The sequence below is a fragment of the Danio rerio genome, chromosome 18 (genome assembly GCF_052040795.2).
Source record: "Danio rerio strain M-AB ecotype USA chromosome 18, GRCz13ab, whole genome shotgun sequence".
In the NCBI taxonomy this organism is placed as follows: domain Eukaryota; kingdom Metazoa; phylum Chordata; class Actinopteri; order Cypriniformes; family Danionidae; genus Danio; species Danio rerio.
In genome coordinates this window covers 13985788-14008902 of record NC_141038.1, presented here as the reverse complement: position 1 = coordinate 14008902, position 23115 = coordinate 13985788, and the positions used below count along the sequence as shown (strand labels likewise).

Sequence of the window (23115 nt, the reverse complement as noted above, 5' to 3'; positions counted from 1 at the left end):
AACTTGTAGTTTTGCGCTGACAATAAGCGCTTTTCCCACGCAATGAATTGTGGTACTTGGAGTTTGCACAGTGCTCAAGTTTTTTTTTTTTAACTTTATTATTAGGCTGTTAGAAGATTTTTTTATTAATAATAATAATAATAATAATAATAATAATAATAATAATAATAATAATAATAATAAGGAGAAGAAGAAGAAGAAGACAAAGAATCATAGTTATATCATATCATTGTACAATAATTATAATATTGAATTCAATTTTTTAATATAATAAATGTTTAAACATAATATGGGAATTAGTTATATCAAGTTGCATTTTAACATTTTGTGTACCCATTTTAGGGCTGTGTTCATTTCTTTCCACATCCATTACCTGTTAATCTAAAATTTATTATTAATTTAGATAAATTTTGAATGTAGTATTATTGATTATATTTACTAATTTAATGGTCATTTATTTATTGTTTTACTATTTTTTAAATCATACTTTTTCTTCTATTAATCATTTTACTTTTATTGTTTACATTTGTTACAATGTTTTAATCCAGTTTATTTACCTCTTTGCATGTCCATTTAAATGTCTAAATAATAAAAAACGTTTTAACCTTGTTTCAACACAAAATTATTAGCCCTTTAAGCAATATATATTTTTCGATAGTATACAGAACAAACCATCATTATACAATAACTTGTTTAATTACCCTAAACTGCCTAGTTAACCTAATTAACCAAGTTAAGCCTTTAAATGGCACTTTAAGCTATATAGAAGTGTCTTAAAATATTGAATCAATTATTATTTACTGTCATCATGAAAAAGATCTATTCATTTATTAGAAATTAATTATCAAAACTTTTATGTTTAGACGTGTTGAAAAAAAAATCTCTTCATTAACAGAAATTGGGGGAAAATAATCAGGGGGTCTAATAATTCTGACTTCAACTGTATGTGGTAATTTTTAAAATGCCTTTATTTAAAAATACCATTCATTCACATGAATATTATTGTACATTGTGTATCAAATTACAAAAATAGGGGCAACACGGTGGCTCAGTGGTTAGCACTGTCACCTAACAGCAAGAAGGTCACTGGATCGAGTTCCGGCTGCGTCAGTTGGCGTTCTCCCCATGTTGGCGTGGGTTTCCTCTGGGTGGGTAATGTCTAGATTGGACGGCTGCGGATACACACATCAGCATCATTTTTGTGACAATTAATCTTTTTTTAGTATTGTGACGGTAGGGTTTAGGGTTGGGTGGAGGTAGACATTAAAAAAATATGACATGGGCTAAACTGTAGGTGAATTGAATTAACTAAATTGGCTGTAGTGTATGAGTGTGTGTGTGAATGAGTGTGTATGGGTGTTTCCCAGTACTGGGTTCCAGCTGGAAGGGCATCTGCTGTGTAAAAACATATTTAGGATAAGTTGGCGGTTCATTCAGCTGTGGCAACCCCTGATAAATAAAGGGACTAAGCCGAAGGGAAATGAATGAAATTTAAAAAATTACAACAATATTAACATTTAATTAAAATGTAATATTAATATACCATCTTATCACCAGCACACATTTAGGCACTTTATCAGTAGTATTTTGACAGAACTAGCTCTGTTCATAAAGCTAGTGTACTGCGTGATCGAGTAGATCGTCGTTTGATTTAAACTCCCTGCTCAACACGATCAGCTCTCTCGTCGCTCGATTATAACGCAAAGTCGCTCCGTTCGCTCGCTCGTATCTCTCATTGCAACTTTTGCAGGCACTCACTCCACAGACATGATCACAAGCTGAAGCCAAGACCTGCAATTTGGCTCTGTTTTGGAGCCAAACACCACCGAGACCCGTGGAGTTAAGTTGCAGACGTCCGTTTCTCATCACGCACCCCGGGCCGATCATCAAATGTAAATTCTGGATGTGATTTTTCAGTCTTTTATCCCTTTTCTCTCCCCCGATGAACTGGGTTAGTAATGCAGGAGATAGCAGCGATTCTGTCCGCGGCTCAAGATGGCAGATTTTTATTGAGTTGTGAACAGTGCTGTCGCTTCATTTTTTGCCATGAATAACAGAAACCCTTGCACCGATGGCCCCTGTATACGAAGGTAAGATCCACAGCCTTTACCATGGTGAAATTGATGTCAGACCTGCACGTAATTAAGCAACATTATTCACTCTCTGCGCAGAGAGACCGTCGGGTCCTGAGGTTCATTACCTATCTATTACTTGTGTCAGAGAGGATGCATTTGTTTATATTAATGTATGTATCAAAAGCAAAGCGTCTGACATATAGTTGTTGAGTTCGTTCTGCTTTATTAATTGTGAATGTGTGACTAAAATGCATTAACAATACCTATAATTGTCAAATGCTGTTCCTCACTTAACGTTTATCATTAAATGGTGCCATTACAAGGTTTAAAATAGACTGTCGTGCATGCTCTGTGTATAATAGCCTAGGTTATTTGGATTTATTTGCTAGCGTACGAAACAGAAAGGGAAAAGTGGATGTGAGTCAAACACTGTGCATACAGATGTACTTCTTGCTTTCTATTTTCTTATTGAACTATTATGGGACTTGACATGCTGCACAATAGCGTTCATGTTGTAATGGTTTAGCATAATTTATACTAACTAATACACTGCAGTGTTGTGGTGACTAATCTTTGTGCAGGAATGCTTCATAAAGCGAATACAGTGCAGTTTTTTTGTACCCTCTTAGCATTTATTTGTTCTCCACGAGTGGTGAAATCGATTCATCATCAGCCTAAAATACTGTTTTGTTCTCTATAGAGTGTCTCGAGGTCATTCACAGGGCCAGTTCACCCTAAAATGAATCCTGTCATCATTTGCTCACCTTTTCTGTGGAGATTTTAGACAGAATGTTAGTGTCCGCCAGTCTGGTTGTTCACTTTCATAAAAGATGAATTGAAAGTGAACAGTGGTATCTTTTCCAGTCATACAGCTTTTGAATGATATGAGGGTGAGCAAATATGCTTGAATTGACATTTTTGGATGAACTATTCCCTTACGGCTGTCTTGAAACCTGTGCGCTTCCTACCTAGACAGCATCATCAGTGCATATGCAGCCTTTTATTCAGTGCTATAAAAATGCTGTCTGTGTAAGCAGCTCACTACTGTAGGTCTTGTGGCAGAGCCTGTGTTGTGGTTGAGTTTGGTTTCAGATTGAGAACAAATCCTCTTTGTTGGTGTTAGTTCATAATTAAAGATGAAGCCCTGAAAATGTCAGAGGTGCCATGATGCCTCCCTCAGACAACTGCAGGATTATGCTTGAATTTTGAAAAGTATTTTTGATTGATTGATTACCCAGGCTCCCTCTGCTGGTGGTATCAATCCCACCATAGCAAATGTTAATCAATGTCTTTGTGATTATTTGCAAACAAATAAGCAGTGCTTTTAATGAACTAACAAACAAAGGGAAGTGGGAAATATGCAAACTTTTACTCAAATAGTTTTTTGACTTATTAGGTGCTCGGATGATTTTACTATGCAAATGATAGATAGATAGATAGATAGATAGATAGATAGATAGATAGATAGATAGATAGATAGATAGATAGATGACAGACAGACAGACAGACAGACAGACAGACAGACAGACAGACAGACAGATAGATAGATAGATAGATAGATAGATAGATAGATAGATAGATAGATGACAGACAGACAGAGAGACAGACAGAGATAGATAGATAGATAGATAGATAGATAGATAGATAGATAGATAGATAGATAGATAGATAGATAGATAGATGACAGATAGATGACAGATAGATAGATAGATAGATAGATAGATAGATAGATAGATAGATAGATAGATAGATAGATGACAGACAGACAGACAGATAGATAGATAGATAGATAGATAGATAGACAGACAGACAGACAGACAGACAGACAGACAGATGATAGATAGATTTATTTTGTTAGAATACAACTTTTGAAAATCTTTAAAGTCCATGTAAAATCAAATGTACAATGTTTATTTTGCTAGTAATTATTCTTTAGGTGAACAATTAACTTTTTTTTTTGGTAATCTTTAATCACAGTCTGTGTATTTGCTTCTGTGTTTGGTGTGGTGGTCCTTCTCTATTGATCTCTGAGTCAGTTTGATGGCTTCAGCTACAATATTTTTAGCCACGCCCCTCTTACCGTTAGTTTGCTGCAAATAAATGATGCTCAAAAACAAAAGCCCCGCCCCCTACTGAAAATTCCTTTTCAGTTGAAAGTACGTCAATATGCTGAAATACAAGTCTCAGCAACTTCCAGTTCAAGCGGACTTTAATGTTACAACCTCATGGGACATCAGAAGACCCTTGAGGCTTGTCTTAGCCTTATCGTTACTCCTGAAGTTTGCTCTGTGTATTGTGTAAACAGCTTTTCCTATGGGGATGTTTACCAAGATCCCAAACAAAACCGAGTGAGCTCAATTTAGAACCAGTCTGCAGAACTTTAACGTCATTGTTTAGTCAAATGGTGGTGCTTATAAGGTGCAAAAAGAGATCTGTCATTTGGAAGTAGTCGCTGAAGTAGAAGTGACATTGTTCTGCTGGCTTCTCTTTTTCTGCTCTTGCTTATTATAGATGCATGCGCTCAGAATGGAAATGTGGGGCAGCATCACACATTTTCTTTACTGTCCATATGTCTCGTGTGATATTATGAATGTAATTATGTGGTTGTTACACTCCCGATGGCTGGATTTGGATGGTTTCTGTTACTGTTTATCACTCTTTGTTTCACTCATAGACTATAGTGCTTTTTTAGGTGAGTTTTAAAATTGGGAGTTTATTTGTCATTTCCTTATAGATGATTTAATGGGTTGGTAATCTAAAAATTGAACATTTGTTGTTAACTTAACCACCCTCAGGTAACAGAGTTAAAAAATTAAGTGATTCATTTTCTTTTTATAGGTTGTTAAAATATTGGTGTCTGTGATGCAGCAAGTTCAGAGACTGTTGTGTACACCATTATTTTATATAAAGTTCTCTTTAATGTGTGATATGACTAAAAAGTGGTCAGAAACAAATATTTTCTGAATTCAAATGAGTAGCGGCTTGGACCCGGAAAAAGTATTCCATACGACATCACTAAGCAGGCGAATAGCTCAAATGTTTGGACTGTGGGGAAAACTGGAGCACCCGGAGAAAACCCACGCGAACACGAAGATAACATGCAAACTCCACACAGACTGCATACTGGCCCAGCCGGGACTGGAACCAGCGACCTTTTTGCTGTGAGGTGACAGTGCTAAGCCACATTTTTGTGTGAACTATCCCTTCACTAATTGGTTAACATATTGCTTTTTGTGGTTTGGTGCATTTGAACATGCATTAAAAACTAGATTAAATGTACCGTCATGCTTGTTTATGGTTTATTTACAGACTCCTCTGCGCATCTCATGCCTGTCAGATGCATGTATTGTGTTGTTAAAAGCACGTGTGAGCTGCCTTGAGCTCTTTTGAAAATCAGGAGTAAAAAACCTTTCAGTTTGTGAATAAATATCTGTTACTGCTCCAGTTTAGGGTACAGACTGTCCGTTGAGACGTTTGTAATGCCAGTCCATAGTGAGAGCTCTTTGTTGTTGCCTTTTCCCCTGCACTGATGTGTCTTTGTGGAGCGCTGTGGTGCAGGCCCAAATGCTCTGGCTCAATCCCATACGGAAGAGTAATCTGGGGCCAGAGGAGTCTTGGCTCCTGGCCCCGTAACCCACACTGACATGTTGATAAATGCCTGATGTGAGGACCAGGACGACCTGTCTCTGAGGCAGTAGGAAGCAAATGTTTAGCCTTGAAATGTGGAGATGGAAAGACACCTTGAGACAGGCCTGTCTGGGTTTTTCAAGCGAATTGGTGGGATTTTGTGAGGTGATTATTAAACAGCATGTTTGGAGCTGAAACTCTCTTTTTAAAGTAAACATTCTGTCATTATGTATTTACAAATCCGTCAGCAGATCACTAAGGTTTCTGCTCATTGATGGATCAGTAGATAGAGCAGGAGCCTGTATCATACAACTGAGTTAGCTGGCTATCAAGTTCCAGTTAAGTTTGCACCAATTCTGGGTTTTTACTGTGATGGCAGCTCAGCTCATCTCAGGTGCTTCATAATATCATGGCAACAAAGAGTGGTTAAAGTCAAGCTGCCTTTGTGACCTCAAACCCAAGATTGGTGCAAACTAAACTGAAACTTAACTAGCTATCTAGCTAATACAGCTTCATAGTACAGACCCCTGGCTTTCAAATACTCTAGTGCAGGGGTGGGCGAACTCGGTCCTGGAGGTCGATGCCTTGCACAGTTTAGCTCCAACTCTAATCAAACACACCTGCTTATAGATTTCTAGTGATATTGAAGACATTGGCTGTTTCTCAATTCCAAGAACGCAGAGAATGAACTTGCGTTCTTGTGGAGACCGGTCTTGCCAGATGTCCTCGGAAGAACGAACTTAGGAGACCGAGAGGGCAGAGAACGCGTCCTTTGAGAAATGAGATGCTGCGTTCTTCCTGATGGTCATGTGACCTTCATGCGTTTTAAATGGTAAAATATTTAAACATTACAGCACTCATACAACGATTTATTGTTTTTCCCCTCTTCAAAATATATACTTTGCATAAAAGCATTATAAATATACCCTGCACAATATAAATAAAACAAATTTTAATACGAATTTCAGCAAGCAAACACCCTTATGTGTTTATTCCTTTATTAAGATGTTCATGTTAATATTTACTTTCACCGTTTCATTTAGGGAAAGTCCTGAGGTAAATAAATTATATCTCTGAACTTTAATAATAAATCTAAATAAAATGCTGCGCTTCCCATCTCCAGTCGCAATGACTTCTGGGACTTAAAGAGCGAGTTCGGTGCTCAAGTCTGCATCAGTGCGTCCTCGATATCAAGAACACATCCGGGAAGTTTCACACGTCCTCCGTACTTGCGGTCTTGAGTATTGGAACTGAACTTAGGCAGCTGATGATGACGTTGCACGAGAACACGAGGACGCAAGACCGCTGAAGAACGCATATTAAGAAACAGCCATTGATTAGCATGTTCAGGTGTGTTTGATTAGTGTTGGAGCAAAACTGTGCAGGACACCAACCCTCCAGGACTGAGTTTGCCCACCCCTGCACTAGGCTATTTGAAAGTACTAGTGTTTGTGTATTTGCATTTAGTGAGCAACACTTAAGAGTGGTGAAGCGGTGATCTTCAGAGCCAATAACCTGTTGAGCACATAAACAAGCCAATCAGCAGTGTTTAAGCACATGCTCAGAAGCGGTGTGAACCTACACCAGTCTCCCGATTCGGTTCAGTTACGATTATCATGGCATCGTTTGGCGGAGGAGGTGTCGGTGTGTGTTTGTCTGAATAGCACAGCTCAGAACCGGTTTAGTACTGTGGTGTAAGTAGCCTACTATAGAACGGGTTTCTGGCCGCCGCTGAGATCAGATACTATACCAAATTTGGCGAGCCGGGGGTGTTACAGACTGTACCAAAAAGCTGAGGACCAGGGGCAGAGTGAAATTACAGGAGCTTTCCGGTTGAAATAACAAAACGGGAGGGTGGTGGGAGATGGGTCTGAAATACGGGAGACTCCCAGAAATAATGAGTGAGTGTTATGGTTCTTACATCTCTATGATTGGTCATTGTTTAAACGCTCAACAGAAACTGTCAGCGCTGTTCAACGATAAGTGACGCGGACACTGAAAAATTCGCAGTAACAATCTGCATGCGCATAATAAAGCTGATCCGTAGTAGACGCTCTAAAGACACACTCGTGTCAGGATCCACAAGTATCACTTTAATAGCGATACAGGAGAGGAAAAATTACCTTACAAACATGCCAGCAGTTCAAAGATCCAAAGTGAGAGAGAGAGAGAGAGCTTTCATTTTCTCCCTAGCAGTGAAATAGTGTCCCCTGGTTCTGCTGTACTTCAGTGTCAGTGAAAGACTGTCCAGCAAACTGGCTTGCAGTGAATTGTTTGTCTGTTTTTTAGGTAGTTGGAGCATTTTACCTGTCCTCGCCTCGTTTGAATAGTATTCTACCATGACATGACGTCAGTACGTAACAACCGAGATGAACAATTCTTTATTAGTTCATTAATAGATCATGTCTACATTGCGGTGCATTGAAGAAACGATTCATTTTGACACCCCCAATGCTCAGTCAGTGGCACTTAAATTCAATATTGATTGGATAGCTGTTTGACAATCCGTTTCACATTTTTTTGACTGGACTCATACTTATAAATGCATCTTTGTTGTTGTTGTTGTTTGGTAGGTTTGGTTTTTAAAATGTGGAGCATGAATGTGAAGCAAACCAGGGTTTATTCTATCAATCTATTGAATTAAATTGAAGTGAAGTCTGTAGAGATGTCAGCCAAACAAATTGAATCATCAACACTAACATATGAAACATTTTCTATTTATATATAATATGCAGTTCGATCGTAGAGATTTGATCAAATGATTGATAGAAATTGCTCACCAAAAACTGTCTAGCTCTTAATAGCACCATCAGATCTAAACCATGTGATTGGGCTTTCCATTTCTTTGACCTGTACATGATCTCCACCAACAGTTTTTTGCTTTTCAGACCTTTGGAAACCTTGTTTCCCTTGAGTTTGAGTTCCCGTCACCATCTCATAAATTTCCTAAAGCAACTGCTCTAACATGTTTTGTCTTTGTTATTTTGGTGAGCTTGATTGATTGTCCCTAACTGATCTTAACCCATGCGCAAGGTCCAAGGTCGTTGTCAGCTGAGAATTGCAGGAAAATCTATAAGTTTGGAGGTCATTACTCTGGACTGAGTTTACATTGTTGCCCCCCTCACTCCAAAGGAAGTGCTTTTTTGTGAGGACGCAGAAACATTGTCACAGCGGTCTCCGTTTGGCCTGGTTCTCATAGACATCCACGTTTTTAAAAACCACAATGGCTGTCCAGGTCATCGGTCGCTTTCAGAAATAGCTGTTTTTAGTCCATTAGTCCTCACTGGGGTTTTCTGCCTCACCGTAGGTCAGCGAATGAACCGTCGTCTTACTGAATGTGATTATGCTGTCCACATCTTGTGCTCCCTTTGAAGCCTGAGGGACATTTGAGCTTTCAGAACCTCGGTGGGGAAATGGCTCACAGGTGTGCTTTGGTGCCCAGGGGAGAAGAATAGTGGGTTATGGGGGTTGGTTAGTTAATGGGGTCTGTCCTACTGATGGAAAGCAAAAATGTGGGGGGAAACGGGGCTTTGTGTTACAGACCAAGGTGAGCTCATTCCTTTTTTTTTTTTTTTTTGGTGGGTGTTTGAGATATTGACCAGTTTTTTCATCTAGAAACTGATGTGTGTACACTGTAAAAAATGCAAGATTCCACACAATTCTTTCATGTTGTTCCTTCCAACACAAATCATTAAAGTTAATTTGTTTTGGCAAATTTAAGTGGATTGAATATAAAGCAACTAAGCTGTCCCAAAACATTGTTTCAGCTCATTCTGAATAAGTAGTTTTTGAACACATTTTTTATAAGTGTATTATCGATGCATTTCAATGGTCAAAAATTAATGTGCAATAAAAGCTTTAACCCTTTAGGTACTCCTCGAAAAAATGTTTGGATTGCATTTCTTAACTCCTAATATCACTATTTAACACATTTTTTCTGAGAGTGTACAAACTTAACATTGCTTATCCTGCGATGTGACTATTGCAAATGATCACATTGCGATATCGATGCTAAAACAATAAATTGTGCAGCCCTATTTGCCATTATCCTTCAAATCACTAGGTTTGACCAATTTGTCAGCATTTTTGATCACTTACAGTTGAAGTCAGAATTATTAGCCCCCCTGTTTATTTTTGTTTCCCAATTTCTGTTTAATGGAGAGAATTTTTTTTTCAACACATTTTTGAACATAACTGCTTTAATAACTCGTTTATAATAACTTATTTATTTATTCTTTGCCATGATGACGGTAAATAATATTTTAGTAGATATTTTTCAAGACACTTCTATGCAGCTTAAAGTGACATTTAAAGGCTTAACTAGGTTAACTAGGTATGTTAGGGTAAGTTGGCAAATCATTTTTTATCAATGGTTTGTGTGTAAACTATCGAAAAAAATAGATTAAAGGGGCTATAATTTTGACCTTAAAATGGCTTTTAAAAATTAAAAAACTGCTTTTATTCTAGCTCAAATAAAACAAATAAGACTTTCTCAAGAAGAAAAAATATTATCAGACACACTTTGAAAATTTCCTTGCTCTGTTAATCATCATTTTGGAAATATATAAAATAAAAAAAAACAATTAAAGCGCGGCTAATAATTCTGACTTTATGATGTAGTAAGCTTTTGTATGCTTAATCTTTTTTTAGCTTAATTTTTGCATAAATATCTCTGTAATGCTGAACAACAACAGTTTTTCTGAATTTATACTCTTGCTCTCAGTAATGAACTCAGTTGCATGGAATTGGAACTGGAATAAGAAAATAAGACTTTGATTTAATCTTATATCTGCACTCATTTGCTGGTTTATCAATAAATGATGGAGAAGCTCTCTGAGAAACAGTTAATGGTGAACGTTTATGAATGAAATCCAGAGACGACTAATAAAACTAAAGTAATTTGCACTCCGTGTACATGGCTACAATTATATCTTCAAAGCTTAACAATTATGAAATGTAAACACAGTGCATGTTTTGGCAAAACATGTTTCTCTCATTAAGTGATTCATGTGGGGGTGCTGTCACAGTGATTCTTGACCTCTAAGAAGTCTTACAGAATGAAAACGTTTCATTGTCACAATAAGTAAACCGTGTTAAACGTGACTTTTAATGTTTAATTCATCTCTTTTCCTATAAATAGAGTAAAAGCAAACTTTGAATCCTATTATTCTGGGAAGCTCAGAGAATTCATTTAACAGAATACAAACACTCGCTTTTTTCTGAAGTTGTTTATTTGTAAAAAGGGTTTGCATTTCACATGCTGTTTGTTTCATTGTATGCAAATATATGTTTGGTAGAGTTGAGGCAAGCAGAGAAGTTGAGCAGTAAAAGTAAAATAAAATATTTTACTTTCTATAATAATAATAATAATAATAATAATAATAATAATAATAATACAACAACAACATACTATTAATAATATCAATAATAATAATAATAATATTTATTATTATTATTATTATTATTATTACTATTATTATGTTGTTGTTGTTGTTGTTGTTGTTAATATATTGTTGTTATTATTATTGCTATTATTATTATGTTGTTGTTGTTGTTGTTGTTATTATTATTATTTTAATAAAAAGTTGTTGTATCACTAATTTTGTATCCTTTTTTTCTTGTAAGTTTTGTAAGTACATACTTTTCAGAATAATTGTTGCTTAATTTTTTTTGTATGTTGAGGCCAGCAGAGATTTCAGGGAATACGTGTTAATTATTTTAAATAAAATATTTTACATGTTATTATTATTTTTATTTACATTATAAAAAAATATTATCTATGTTATATTGTTATTATTTATATTTTTATTAAGAATAAAAATATTTTCACTTTTTTTCTTTCACTAACCACTTAATATTTTTTGTTTATTTCTTTTCTTTTGTACAGATCATCCACAATAATTTTTGTTGCCCAATTTTTGTAGAGTTGAGGTCAGCAGAGAATTTGGGCAATAAACAAATGTTATTTTACATGGTCTTATCATTGTGAAGTTTTTTTCTTATACAGGTATTATATATATATATATATATATATATTGACAACTGCTGTATATATATATATATATATATATATATATATATATATATATATATAATGTATAATAACTTATTATTTTGTGTAAATACTGAATTTTGTATCTTAAATTATTTTACACATTTAAATTATTAATAAATTATTTATTAATTTTATTGGCTAATTTTATTAATTTTTCCTTAATACTTGGTTTAAGTTAGATGAAAAGGCAGACAATTTTTTAATCAAAAATTATTTGATTGATTGATTGACACAAATGCATTAATTCTTAATTGTAAAGAAATTAAATAAACTTTTCACTTTACTTGTAGTTTGTTTTGATTGTGTTGTTGTACTTTCATCATTTTATAATTTATATATTTATTGTATTTTTCATAGGGCAGCACAGTGGCCCAGTGGTTAGCACTCTCACCTCATAGCAAGAAGGTCACTGGTTCGAGTCACGGTTGTTTGCATGTTCTCACCGTGTTTGCGTGGGTTTGCTCCAGTTTCCCTCACAATCCAAAGACATGTGGTCAGACAATGCATCAGCTTGTGTTTGTAACCAATATTTACTAATGGATGTTTTTAAATATTATTATTTAGATCATCACAAAGCATTGACAACTGCTGTATCTTTCCCTTCAGATTGGGTTGTGTTTGTCTGTATGTCCCCATGGGCACCACAGCACATGACCTGCAGGCTGCATAATGGGATTTTATTACTTCATAATTAGCCTGTTTGCTGTGCTCATGTTGACTTATGTAATAATTAGTTATGTAACCCCCAGTTTAAACGACTAATTTGCGGTTCTCTGTTTACTAAAGTTTGGGCACGACTGCCAACGATTAGGCCTCTATAAGGTTTGAGGCAGAGCGATGCCAGCGATTGTTAGCCCGATAGCTCTCGCCACATGGGCTATGCTAGGTTAGGTGAGTTCAGCACTGATTCGCAGCCATGCGGAAACACAGAAGGATCCAGCTGCAAGCGTCTCTGTTTGTTTGGCCGCGACCGTCAGATATGATGCAGCACCAAGGGCATTTTCAGACAATGCTGAGTGTCATACCTTTCTACACCCACACTTATCCTGCAGCACAGATGCATTCTGGGATATGTGCCATGTTTACACGGAAAACAAAAGCTTTGCATTCAGTTGCCAGGCTGTGTCAACACACGGTCATTTAGTGAGGTAAATAAGCAGCTATGAAAATGAAAAGGGAAACAACATATCACAAGGAAATCGAACACACAAGATATTTATTTCTTTTCAAAATTAAACAAGTGCTCAGGGGAAGCTTAAATATTGTCTCAGTGCTCTTGGAGTAATGCATTCATCGGAATAAATAGCAAAAATCAGTGCAAGGCACTCGAACAAAAAATATCAAGTAGTTATTGACATGGCTGTATCTTAAAACTGACATTAAGCAGTTTTAAGGAATGGCCATGTCAATAAAGGTTTTTTATTATTTTTTCCGCATTTTTAACGATAATTTGTTTGTTTGTTTGTTACGATCTTGTAATATTTGTTACGATCTTGTTTATATCTACTGTATCATAGACTATATGTATTTATGTGCAATTGAAGCTTTTTTCACCTTGCAACCTCAGATTAGCCTTTTTACTTTATCTATGTCAATTTCCTTTTTACTTTAGTACTGGAAGGTGGTCTCACAAATCAGTCTATATATTTATGTTTATTTTTCCCTCAATTTCTGTTTATTGGAGAGATTTTTTCAACACATTTCTAATCATAATAGTTTTAATAACTCATTTGTAATAACTGATTTCTTTCATCTTTGCCATGATGACAGTAAATAATATCTGACTAGATATTTTTCAAGGTACTTCTATACAGCTTAAAGTGACATTTAAATGCTTAACTAGGTTAATTAGGGTAACTAGGCAGGTTAGGGTAATTAGGCAAGTTATTGTATAACGATGGTTTGTTCTGTATAGATTTGTCTGTATAATCTGTATAGTTTGTCTCTTTCTTTCTTTCTTTCTTTCTTTCTTTCTTTCTTTCTTTCTTTCTTTCTTTCTGTCTTTCTTTCTGTCTGTCTGTCTTTCTTTCTTTCTTTCTGTCTTTCTTTCTGTCTGTCTGTCTTTCTTTCTTTCTTTCTTTCTTTCTTTCTTCCTTCCTTCCTTCCTTCCTTCCTTCCTTCCTTCCGTACTTCCGTACTTCCTGTCTGTCTGTCTGTCTGTCTGTCTGTCTTTCTTTCTTTCTTTCTGTCTGTCTTTCTTTCTTTCTTTCTTTCTTTCTTTCTTTCTTTCTTTCTTTCTTTCTTTCTTCCGTACTTCCTGTCCGTCTGTCTGTCTGTCTGTCTGTCTTTCTTTCTTTCTTTCTTTCTTTCTTTCTTTCTTTCTTTCTTTCTTTCTTTCTTTCTTTCTTTCTTTCTTTCTTTCTTTCTTTCTTTCTTTCTTCCGTACTTCCTGTCCGTCTGTCTGTCTGTCTTTCTTTCTGTCTTTCTTTCTGTCTGTCTGTCTTTCTTTCTTCCTTCCTTCCTTCCTTCCTTCCTTCCTTCCTTCCTTCCTTCCTTCCTTCCTTCCTTCTGTACTTCCTGTCTGTCTGTCTGTCTGTCTGTCTGTCTGTCTGTCTGTCTTTCTTTCTTTCTTTCTGTCTGTCTTTCTTTCTTTCTTTCTTTCTTTCTTCCGTACTTCCTGTCCGTCTGTCTGTCTTTCTTTCTTTCTTTCTTTCTTTCTTTCTTTCTTTCTTTCTTTCTTTCTTTCTTTCTTTCTTTCTTTCTTTCTTTCTTTCTTTCTCCCTTTCTTCCTGTCTTTCTTTCTTTCTGTCTTTCTTTCTTTCTGTCTTTCTTTCTTTCTTTCTTTCTTTCTTTCTTTCTTTCTTTCTCCCTTTCTTCCTGTCTGTCTGTATGTCTTTCTTTCTTTCTTTCTTTCTTTCTTTCTTTCTTTCTTTCTTTCTTTCTTTCTTTCTTTCTTTCTCCCTTTCTTCCTGTCTGTCTGTCTGTCTGTCTGTCTGTCTTTCTTTCTTTCTTTCTTTCTTTCTTTCTCCCTTTCTTTCTTTCTTTCTTTCTTTCCTTCTCCCTTTCTTCCTGTCTGTCTGTCTGTCTGTCTGTCTTTCTTTCTTTCTTTCTTTCTTTCTTTCTTTTAGAATTGCAAGAATAAAAGTCAAAAGTGTGAGCTAAAAAATCGCAATTATAAAAAACAAAAGTCCCACTCGTTTTTGCCATGGAATGAAAAAAACAATACATTAAAGCCTTTTTTTAATTGCACAAAGAAAGGTCAGAATTAGCTACAAAGAAAAAGTCAAGCTTCATTCTATTATGAAATAATCTAAATAGAAATAAAAAAGGTCTCGTGAAGTGCTTGGAAATGTGCATTTTTAAAAAAATTTAGCATCATTTCAACTAAAACCCGAAGAGAGGCTGGATAGACAGTAGCCCTTCCCCTTAAAAAAACAGCCAATAGCGTTTTTTTTTTATTTTTTATCACAGCTCTGCCAGTAAGAGGTGGAGCTCAAATAAAAAGCAAATAAGAAGCATCTTGAAGGGGGCAGAGTTTGTCAAATACTAGAGAGCTTTTAAATGGTTGAGATTTGATGAGAAACTGAAGTAGGTGACGTGAAAAAAACTTGTTGATCCATTTAGGCAGTTTGACAAACTGTATGCTTTGGGTGTTTATGTTAGGTTTATATTGTTTAAAGTGGTACTAACATCTAAAAAAAAAAACTTTATTTTTAATTTCATTCGAGCTGTAATTTAAATTTTTTAACTCGCCATTCTGAGCTTTTTTTTCTCAAGACAATTTCAAGATTTTAAAGTCACAATTTTTATTTAATTCTTTGCGGAAATCAGCCATAAACCTGTCCTGTTTTGACTCGTTCTTCCAGGTCTGGTGGATGTTCTTTTTTTAAGGGTGGGGGTCCAACTGGCATGCTTCCTTTGATCAGATATGAGAGGATCAGTTCACGCTGGGGTCTCTCCCTGCTGCATTCTTCCAGCAACAAAGGGAAATGAAAGGAGGGCTTTTTTCACAGCCGCTGGATTTGCGGGCTGTAATCACATGGCAATTACTCCTTCATGAAGGGCACCATTCATTTTGCCTTCACACCTATGGTTACTGGCACCAGGGTTCATATCTCCAGCCACTGACTGATGGAATTCAGCTTATGTGCAATGCAATCCTGCTTATGCCTATATCTCAGCGTCGCAGTTATGAATTTTTGTAAAATACACAACTGTCTGCAAGCGGTTGTATATTGGATTTTGAACATATTTGACCTGAGCTGATAAAATAGGATTCTGTAAAGAAAAAGTCAAGATTGTCTTTTTTTTTAAATTTTGAGAACAAAAACATCAGGTCACACTTTATTTTGATGGTCTGTCTGTTGAATTGAAGTTACGTTACATCTGCAGGCCAACTAATTCTCAGATGTAGACTGTTAGGTTGGGGTTAGGATTAGGGGTCGTGTATGTTGACGTGTACTTGCAAAGTCTGTTGAAGGAGCAGTATCAGCAGATTTTAAGCAGACAGTCTACTAATACTCAAATGGACCATCAAAATAAAGTGTTACCAAACATAAATTGAGAGCAATAACCTCACTATTACAAAAACAAAGATGTGCAGTTGTACTTGTTTCTGTCGCACATAAGGAATAGTGCAATCCTGCTTTTATCTCAGTTTTTGCATGACTGCGAGTGGTTGTATATTGGATTTTTACATACCTGTAAAAAAAATGTGATGTAAAAATAGGGCTGGGCCGATAAAATGCTATCAAACTTATTGACCGAACACCATTGTCAATACCGATAAAAAAAAAAAAAGTTTGGTATGAATTTTCAGTATGAAGCGCTATAGCTTTGTTCAAATGAGCACACTTTTTTCAGGCGCACCTAGTTGAAAACATTTTAGAATGCTGTGTGCGCACTATGATTTATGCAAGTAGAGACATCCCAAGTCGGCCAGCCCTATGTAAAAAATATGGACCCTGTAACCCTAACACACCTCCCCTCTAAGAAAAAAAACTAAACTCAAACCTACCCACAACATCACACAAAATGACCCCAATCTCCTTGATCTGTTCATTTAGAGCAGTGTAATTATATAAGCCTATATTGAAAGTGTTACAAATATGTGGAGGAAATTAGCTTCAAAGTATAGAATACATAAACATTAGAAAATATTGAAAATAAAAGAAACATTCATTCATTTTCTTTTTGGCTTAGTCCTTTTAGTAATCTGGGGTCACCGCAGTAGAATGAACTGTCAACTTAACCCGCACATGTTTTACGTTTGTTGGTTCTTCTTAGTTTTTGTTTTGCTCATTAGATTTTATGCTCATTAGAGTTCTATGTAACATCTAATGCTGATAAATAATGTGAATTGCATTACTTTAATACTGTACTGTAATGGTGTTTAGTAGTGATGACACTGAGCACCTTCTAAATATTAGTATGTTTCTTTTCTGCTTGACAAAATTATTTGTGATGAACTTTGGTTCACTTTCTCATCCATACCTGCTATTAGTTGTGTTTTTTTCATGTTTGTTGTGTTTAGTACTTCAAAAATCTGGTGTATGACAAAAGGTATTGTAATTTACCTTAAAATCTAGACTTTTAAAAAAAAGTTTCTACACTCTCAGAAATAAAGTTACCTGAGCTGTCACTGGGGTGCACCTTTTCAAAAGGTACACATTTGTACCTGAATGGTCCATATTGCTACCTTAAATGTATATGATAGTACCTAAAAATTTTAAGAGGAACACTTTTGCACTTTTTAGGTACTAAAATGTACCCTTGAGGTGTTATTATGAACTTTTTAAATACAAAATTTGAAATTTCAAAAAGGTACCACCCCAGTGACAGATCGCGTACCTTTATTTCTGAGAGTGTATACCATATTTTTATCGGATAAATTCCAGTAGCCACAGCTGCCATGATTTTTTTATATACAGTACATTATGATTTTTGTTTGTGTGTGTATTTCAGGGCTTTTTGTAAAATGCACGATCGCTAGTGATTGTATCTTCAGTTATAAATAATATATTTGACCTGAGCTGATAAAATAGCATTCTGTAAAGAAAGTCAAGCTTGCTTCTCTTTTTATTTATTTTTTTAAATTGTGAGAATAAAAGTCAAAATTGAGAGATATAATCTCACAAAAACCAAAGTAGTCCAATTGTGCTTGATTCTGCCACATTGACAAAATAAGAAAAAACAACAAAAGCTATAATGATTTAATGATAATCATTTTTATAACATAGAATTTTCTTTCTATCTGAAATCTGTGTAATATTGCTAAAAAAAATTGTAAAAATGCTTAACCCGTTTAACAGTAAGTTTCCATAATATACAGTATATGTTAAATAGGCATACATTTATTTTGCCAGAATTAGACACTTCATTTTTAATGTTTGTTACTGACATTACTATTATTTATTTTTTTTCTATTTAATTATGCGCATTATAGTTGTATGTAACATCTAATGTTGATAAATAATGTGTATTACATTATTTTAATACCATGATAGTGTGTTGTGAATGACACTGATCACCTTCTAAATATTAGTATGTTTCTTTTCTGCTGGTGGAAAATGTTATTTGTGTTGAACTTTGGTTCACTTTCTCATCCATACCTGCTTATAGTTGTGTTTTTGTCATGTTTGTTGTGTTTTGAACTTCAAAAATGTGGTGGTCTTCTCGTTTTTTTTTAGTGCATTATATGATTTGTTTTTACCGTGTATCTCAGGGCTTTTAGTAAAATGCATGATTGCAAGTGATCATATCTTTAGTTTATAGACAACATATTTAACCTGAGCTGATAACATGTGGTTTTGAAGTCTCGTGTGCTGCTTTTTTGTAATGTGGGTTACTGTGCATGAGCATACATGGATGAATCCGGGGGTTAAATTGGTATACAATGCATTCATTGGTCTTTCAGCATGCCCTCCCCCTCCCTGTGCTGCCCATGCTATGCCAGCTTGCTGAAAGCACATTGTCTATGCCCTATATAATCCTTTTGTTGTGGAGAAACCCCCATGACTTAGGCCATTTGGCATGGCGAGGCCCATTCCGCTTTATTGGGGTTAATGTCGAGTCCAATTGTGATGTGACAGACAGATTAACTTTGCCCACAAATATCCCATAGCTAGCCACAACCTGAAAGATAGGTTGTGTTTCATGGGTTACATTGACTATTATTCGTACTGTATATAGTCGATTGGCCACACTCCGATGTGAAACTCAAGGGGTGCACACGTGACGACAGTGATTTGTATAGTGCCAAAGCGAGTGGAAGTCATTTATTATAAATGAGAAGCGGTGATGTGACAGAGTTGAGCAGAGTTCAACATTATGCAAATGAGAAGGGACGTGATGCCATCAGTGCCAATGGGAGCGCAGGTGGTCCTTTACACTGGAGGTGTAGAAAAACTTTTATTTAAATATTAATTTGTTATATAAATATAAAAATGCTATATCATTTATTATTGTACTTATTAATTTTTCGTGTATTTAAAGGGATAGTTCACCCAAAAATGAAAATGAACTGTCAGTGTAGTTTTATGAGTTTCTTTTCTTTTCGGTTGAGATATTTTGAAGAAAGCTGGAAACCTGTAACCAGTGACTTCCATAGCTTTCTTCAAAATAGCTTGTTTTGTGATTAGAAAAATAAAGAAAGTCAAACAGGTTTGGAACAAGTGAAGGGAGAGCACATGATGGCATATTTGTCATTATTGTGGGTGAGTTATCCCTTTAAAAACCCTGGATGAAAAATGTACACAATTGTTTTCAATATTGATATCAGTTATTGTTTCTTTAACCGAAAATCTACATATAACAGTGTTTTCTGATTGGGTGTTTTCTGGGATAAACAAATATCTTAACATTACTAATTTTATCGTTATATAGCATGCATTTATTTACTTAAAAAGAAACTGTATATTTTTACCCCATTCCTTTTAATAATTCTAAATACAATGATTACTGTAATGTCTAAGAAAGAAAAACTCGTATTAATTTTAAACTTTACAATGATAATCAATATAAAGTATAGTCAATATTGGACAACCTTTTCTAAAAGTTGCCCTAAAACTATTCAACTACATCCATTCGTGTCTCCAGACAATTTTTGAAAAACTATTTTGATCCACTTCAAATGTTGAATGCTTTAGTCTTTTAAATGTATATTATTATTATTATTATTATTATTAAAAATATTTAAATAATACAACATTAATATTATTATTATTTAAATAATAGTATAAAAATGTTATTCTAAATTCTTGTTGTTGTTGTTGTTAATATAAAAGTATTATTATAAATATTTGAATACACACAACATTATTATTATTATTGTTGTTGTTGTTGTTGTTGTTGTTATTATTATTAAAAATATTAGTAAAAAACTATTATTTTAGGAATTTAAATAAACACTACCTATTAACATGTTTTTATTAAGATTAGTATCAAATTATTTATTTTTATAAATATACAAATAAACACAACATTATCATTATAAATATTAGTATCAAATTATTATTATAAATATTAGTATAAATTGTTATACATATTTAAATAAACACAACATTATTATTATAAATATTAATATCAAATTATTAGTATAAATATGACTATAAATTATTATTATAAATATTTAAATAAACACAACATTATTACTACAAATATTAGTATAGAATTATTATTATAAATATTTAAATAAACACATAGATTTTTATTATTAATATAAATATCAGTATAAAATTATTATTATAAATATTGTTAACAAAAAAAACATATGATTATTAAAATGATTAAATAAATACAAAAAAAACTTTTTTTTTTAGCATGCAAACTGTTGGATTTAAGTGACATGTATTAATCAAATAACCTTTTTAACGTCTTTATTTCAAAGTTCTTTGCCAGTTGTAATAACATGAATAGTGATGACAAGATCATTACTTGCTGGATTGGAATTAGCATTTCCCGCATGAGTATGTAGCTCCACATCTTCCTTTAAGTGAATACAGTGAGGAGCATAAAAGAGCAGCCCTGAGAGAGATATTGTCAATAAAGAAATCTTTTCACTGCGGGGCTTTTCAAAACGGTCACTTCCCACCCTCTCATTCTCATGTTTTATGCCTCATGTACTGAAAGCTGCAGGTAAAACTCTTTTTCTCTCTCTCCACACACACACAGTCATTGTAGGCTTTGGTTGGCCCAGCTCGACTGTGGGCTCTTCACAGATGGCTGCAGGTAGCGGGACACGCTTGGCTGATAACCAAAGGACTTCAAAGCCCCAGACAGCCAGAACAGAGCTAAGAGAGTCTGCCCCATTTTTTTTTTTTTTTTTTTGATGTGCGCCTGGAGGAGAGAGAAAGGTACAGTGGCGCCCCGACAGACCAGACCGCACTTAAGAGCCGGAGATGAGCGGCCCCATTGGCCCTTAATGAGCTCTGCTCCAAAAGCCTTCATGCCTGCGCACAGCTCCTCTTTGTCAGGGAAGCTTGATCAGTTAACGCTGGACTTAAGTTTAACCAAGCAGAGCTTTGATTGGCAGTGCTTTTAAACTAACCAATCTTGGCTTTTTCAAGGGTTACCTTTTTTGTTTTAGTACTTTTTTAGTACTCTTTTCATCTCTGTTCAATACAAATGTTGGTCAAAATGGACAAAGCCCCATTTGGGTTTAAACAACCAGCAATTTATAGAGCATAGTTTTGTCAACAGCGTGTTTTTAATAAAATCGTTTCATCACAATTATGTATTAACATTTGGAAAACCTCTTATAAGAGATAGAGAAGATGAAAGATGTGCTGTGGGCCGTTGGTTTGTGATGTAGGCTATAGATTTGGCTCTCTCCGACCGCTTTCTGAACTGACCTATCCTTCAACACACTCTCCAGAGAGTGAAAGAGACGCTGATGATGGATGCAATATCTTCCATCCTCTCCGTCCTCTCCTCTGCTGGGGTGCATTTTGCAGGGCTGATATCTTGGAGGTTAATAATTGAAAGGGTTCTGGTGGGTTGTTGGCAGGGTGTAGTTGTGCGTAGGCTGTAACCTTTGTTAGTGTGTGTGTGTGTGAGAGACGCCTCCCCTCTTTCAAGATCAATGACACACGTGGGCCTGCTCTCCCCTCTGTGTATCCCATGACCGGTCAGAGCAGCTCCACGATCCCAGAGCCTAGAGAATCTGTCTCCTTCCTCGGTCTGTCTCTGAAAAAAAAGGCCAAACGCTGACCTTTTGCTATGAAAGCATGGCCTTTGCCGTTTGTGGGATTGTTGTTTTTACCCTGCAAACTTTTTGACTGGGAGCACAAGCAATGAGGTCAAGGTTCCTATGCGATGTAGGGAAAATATAAAGGTTCCTTACTGGCATTTCCGGAAGAACCACGTTGTCAATAGAACCTTTCCATTGCACGAAAGGGTCTTAGTAAAAAAAAATATTCGTTTCCTAACAACACGTGACAAGATTCCAGCACTGTAAAAAAATGTTGGTTCCACACAATTCCTTCAAGTTGTCCCAAGACAAATCGATTAATCTAATTATTTTTGCCAATTGAAATGGATTGAACATAAAACAGTTAAGTTTTCCCCCAAAAAACTCAAATTGTGTTGATTCAGCGCAATTTAATTCAGTAGTTTGAACAAGCAGCAAAAATCATTCTTTAAAGGTTCACGAAACCCTTAAGTACTTTTTTTTGAGATTTTAACAGGTTTTGTGTGTTGAGCATCAGTTAAGACAATGTAAGCACCTGTCAGCTTTATTTGTGGTAAAAACTGGATAATTTTGAGCTTTTGTCAGCGAATTTCAGCTTCCAGGTTTAAAATGATTTTAGGGGCGGGATCAAAATCGGTGACGTAGCACAAAACCGCAAGTGGAAAGATGATTTGTCGGTTTCTCATTATTATTCATATAGCAGAGTTTTCTTATCCTACGAGAAGAGCCTGCTTATTAATTATTTATGACTGCATGTGCTTTCCGAAGGCAAGGCAGACCTGCCAGTGCCAAGCTGTGAGACACGGACCCACGGCACACAGTATTTAGCTGTTCAGGGTCGTATGTGTTTGCTTCCATGAACCACACAGTTTGTTGCACGTTTTTCCCCGCGATGCTGTTAGGGTCGATACAGCAAAACTGTTTGTGTGCAGCAACCATTTTTGTCGGGAAAGCAGTACGAGAAATGGCGGATGAAATTACAAATGTAGCAGGGCATTCAATTATGGTTTATTTCTTTGCATTTTAACTTTGTAAACTATAAAATCATGCGTCTCCTCACGGTTTGTGAGACAACAGTTGTTCGCTCCCCTCCTTCTCCCCTGCTCTGCTGGCCATGCCCCTCCTTCCCTTTGCTCGTGGAGCTCCACGCCCATTATGATGCATCTTTTGAAAAAAAATTTGAGGTAGGCCTGAACCGAAACTGGGGGGTGTCATGACCCTTTAAGTGA

The 23115-nt window shown here is 35.5% G+C and overlaps 1 protein-coding gene across 5 annotated transcripts in view; it reads left to right on the top strand.

The window, feature by feature from the left end:
• The first annotated feature begins 1734 nt into the window (after positions 1-1734).
• Positions 1735-23115, top strand: part of hipk2 (homeodomain interacting protein kinase 2) — a 197666-nt gene continuing 176285 nt past the window's right edge. For all 5 annotated transcript variants that reach the window (NM_001443905.1, NM_001443904.1, NM_001443903.1 and 2 more), the window contains 1 exon segment: positions 1735-2090. In NM_001443905.1, coding sequence (NP_001430834.1) covers positions 2072-2090 — 19 coding nt within the window. In that variant the 5' untranslated portion in view covers positions 1735-2071.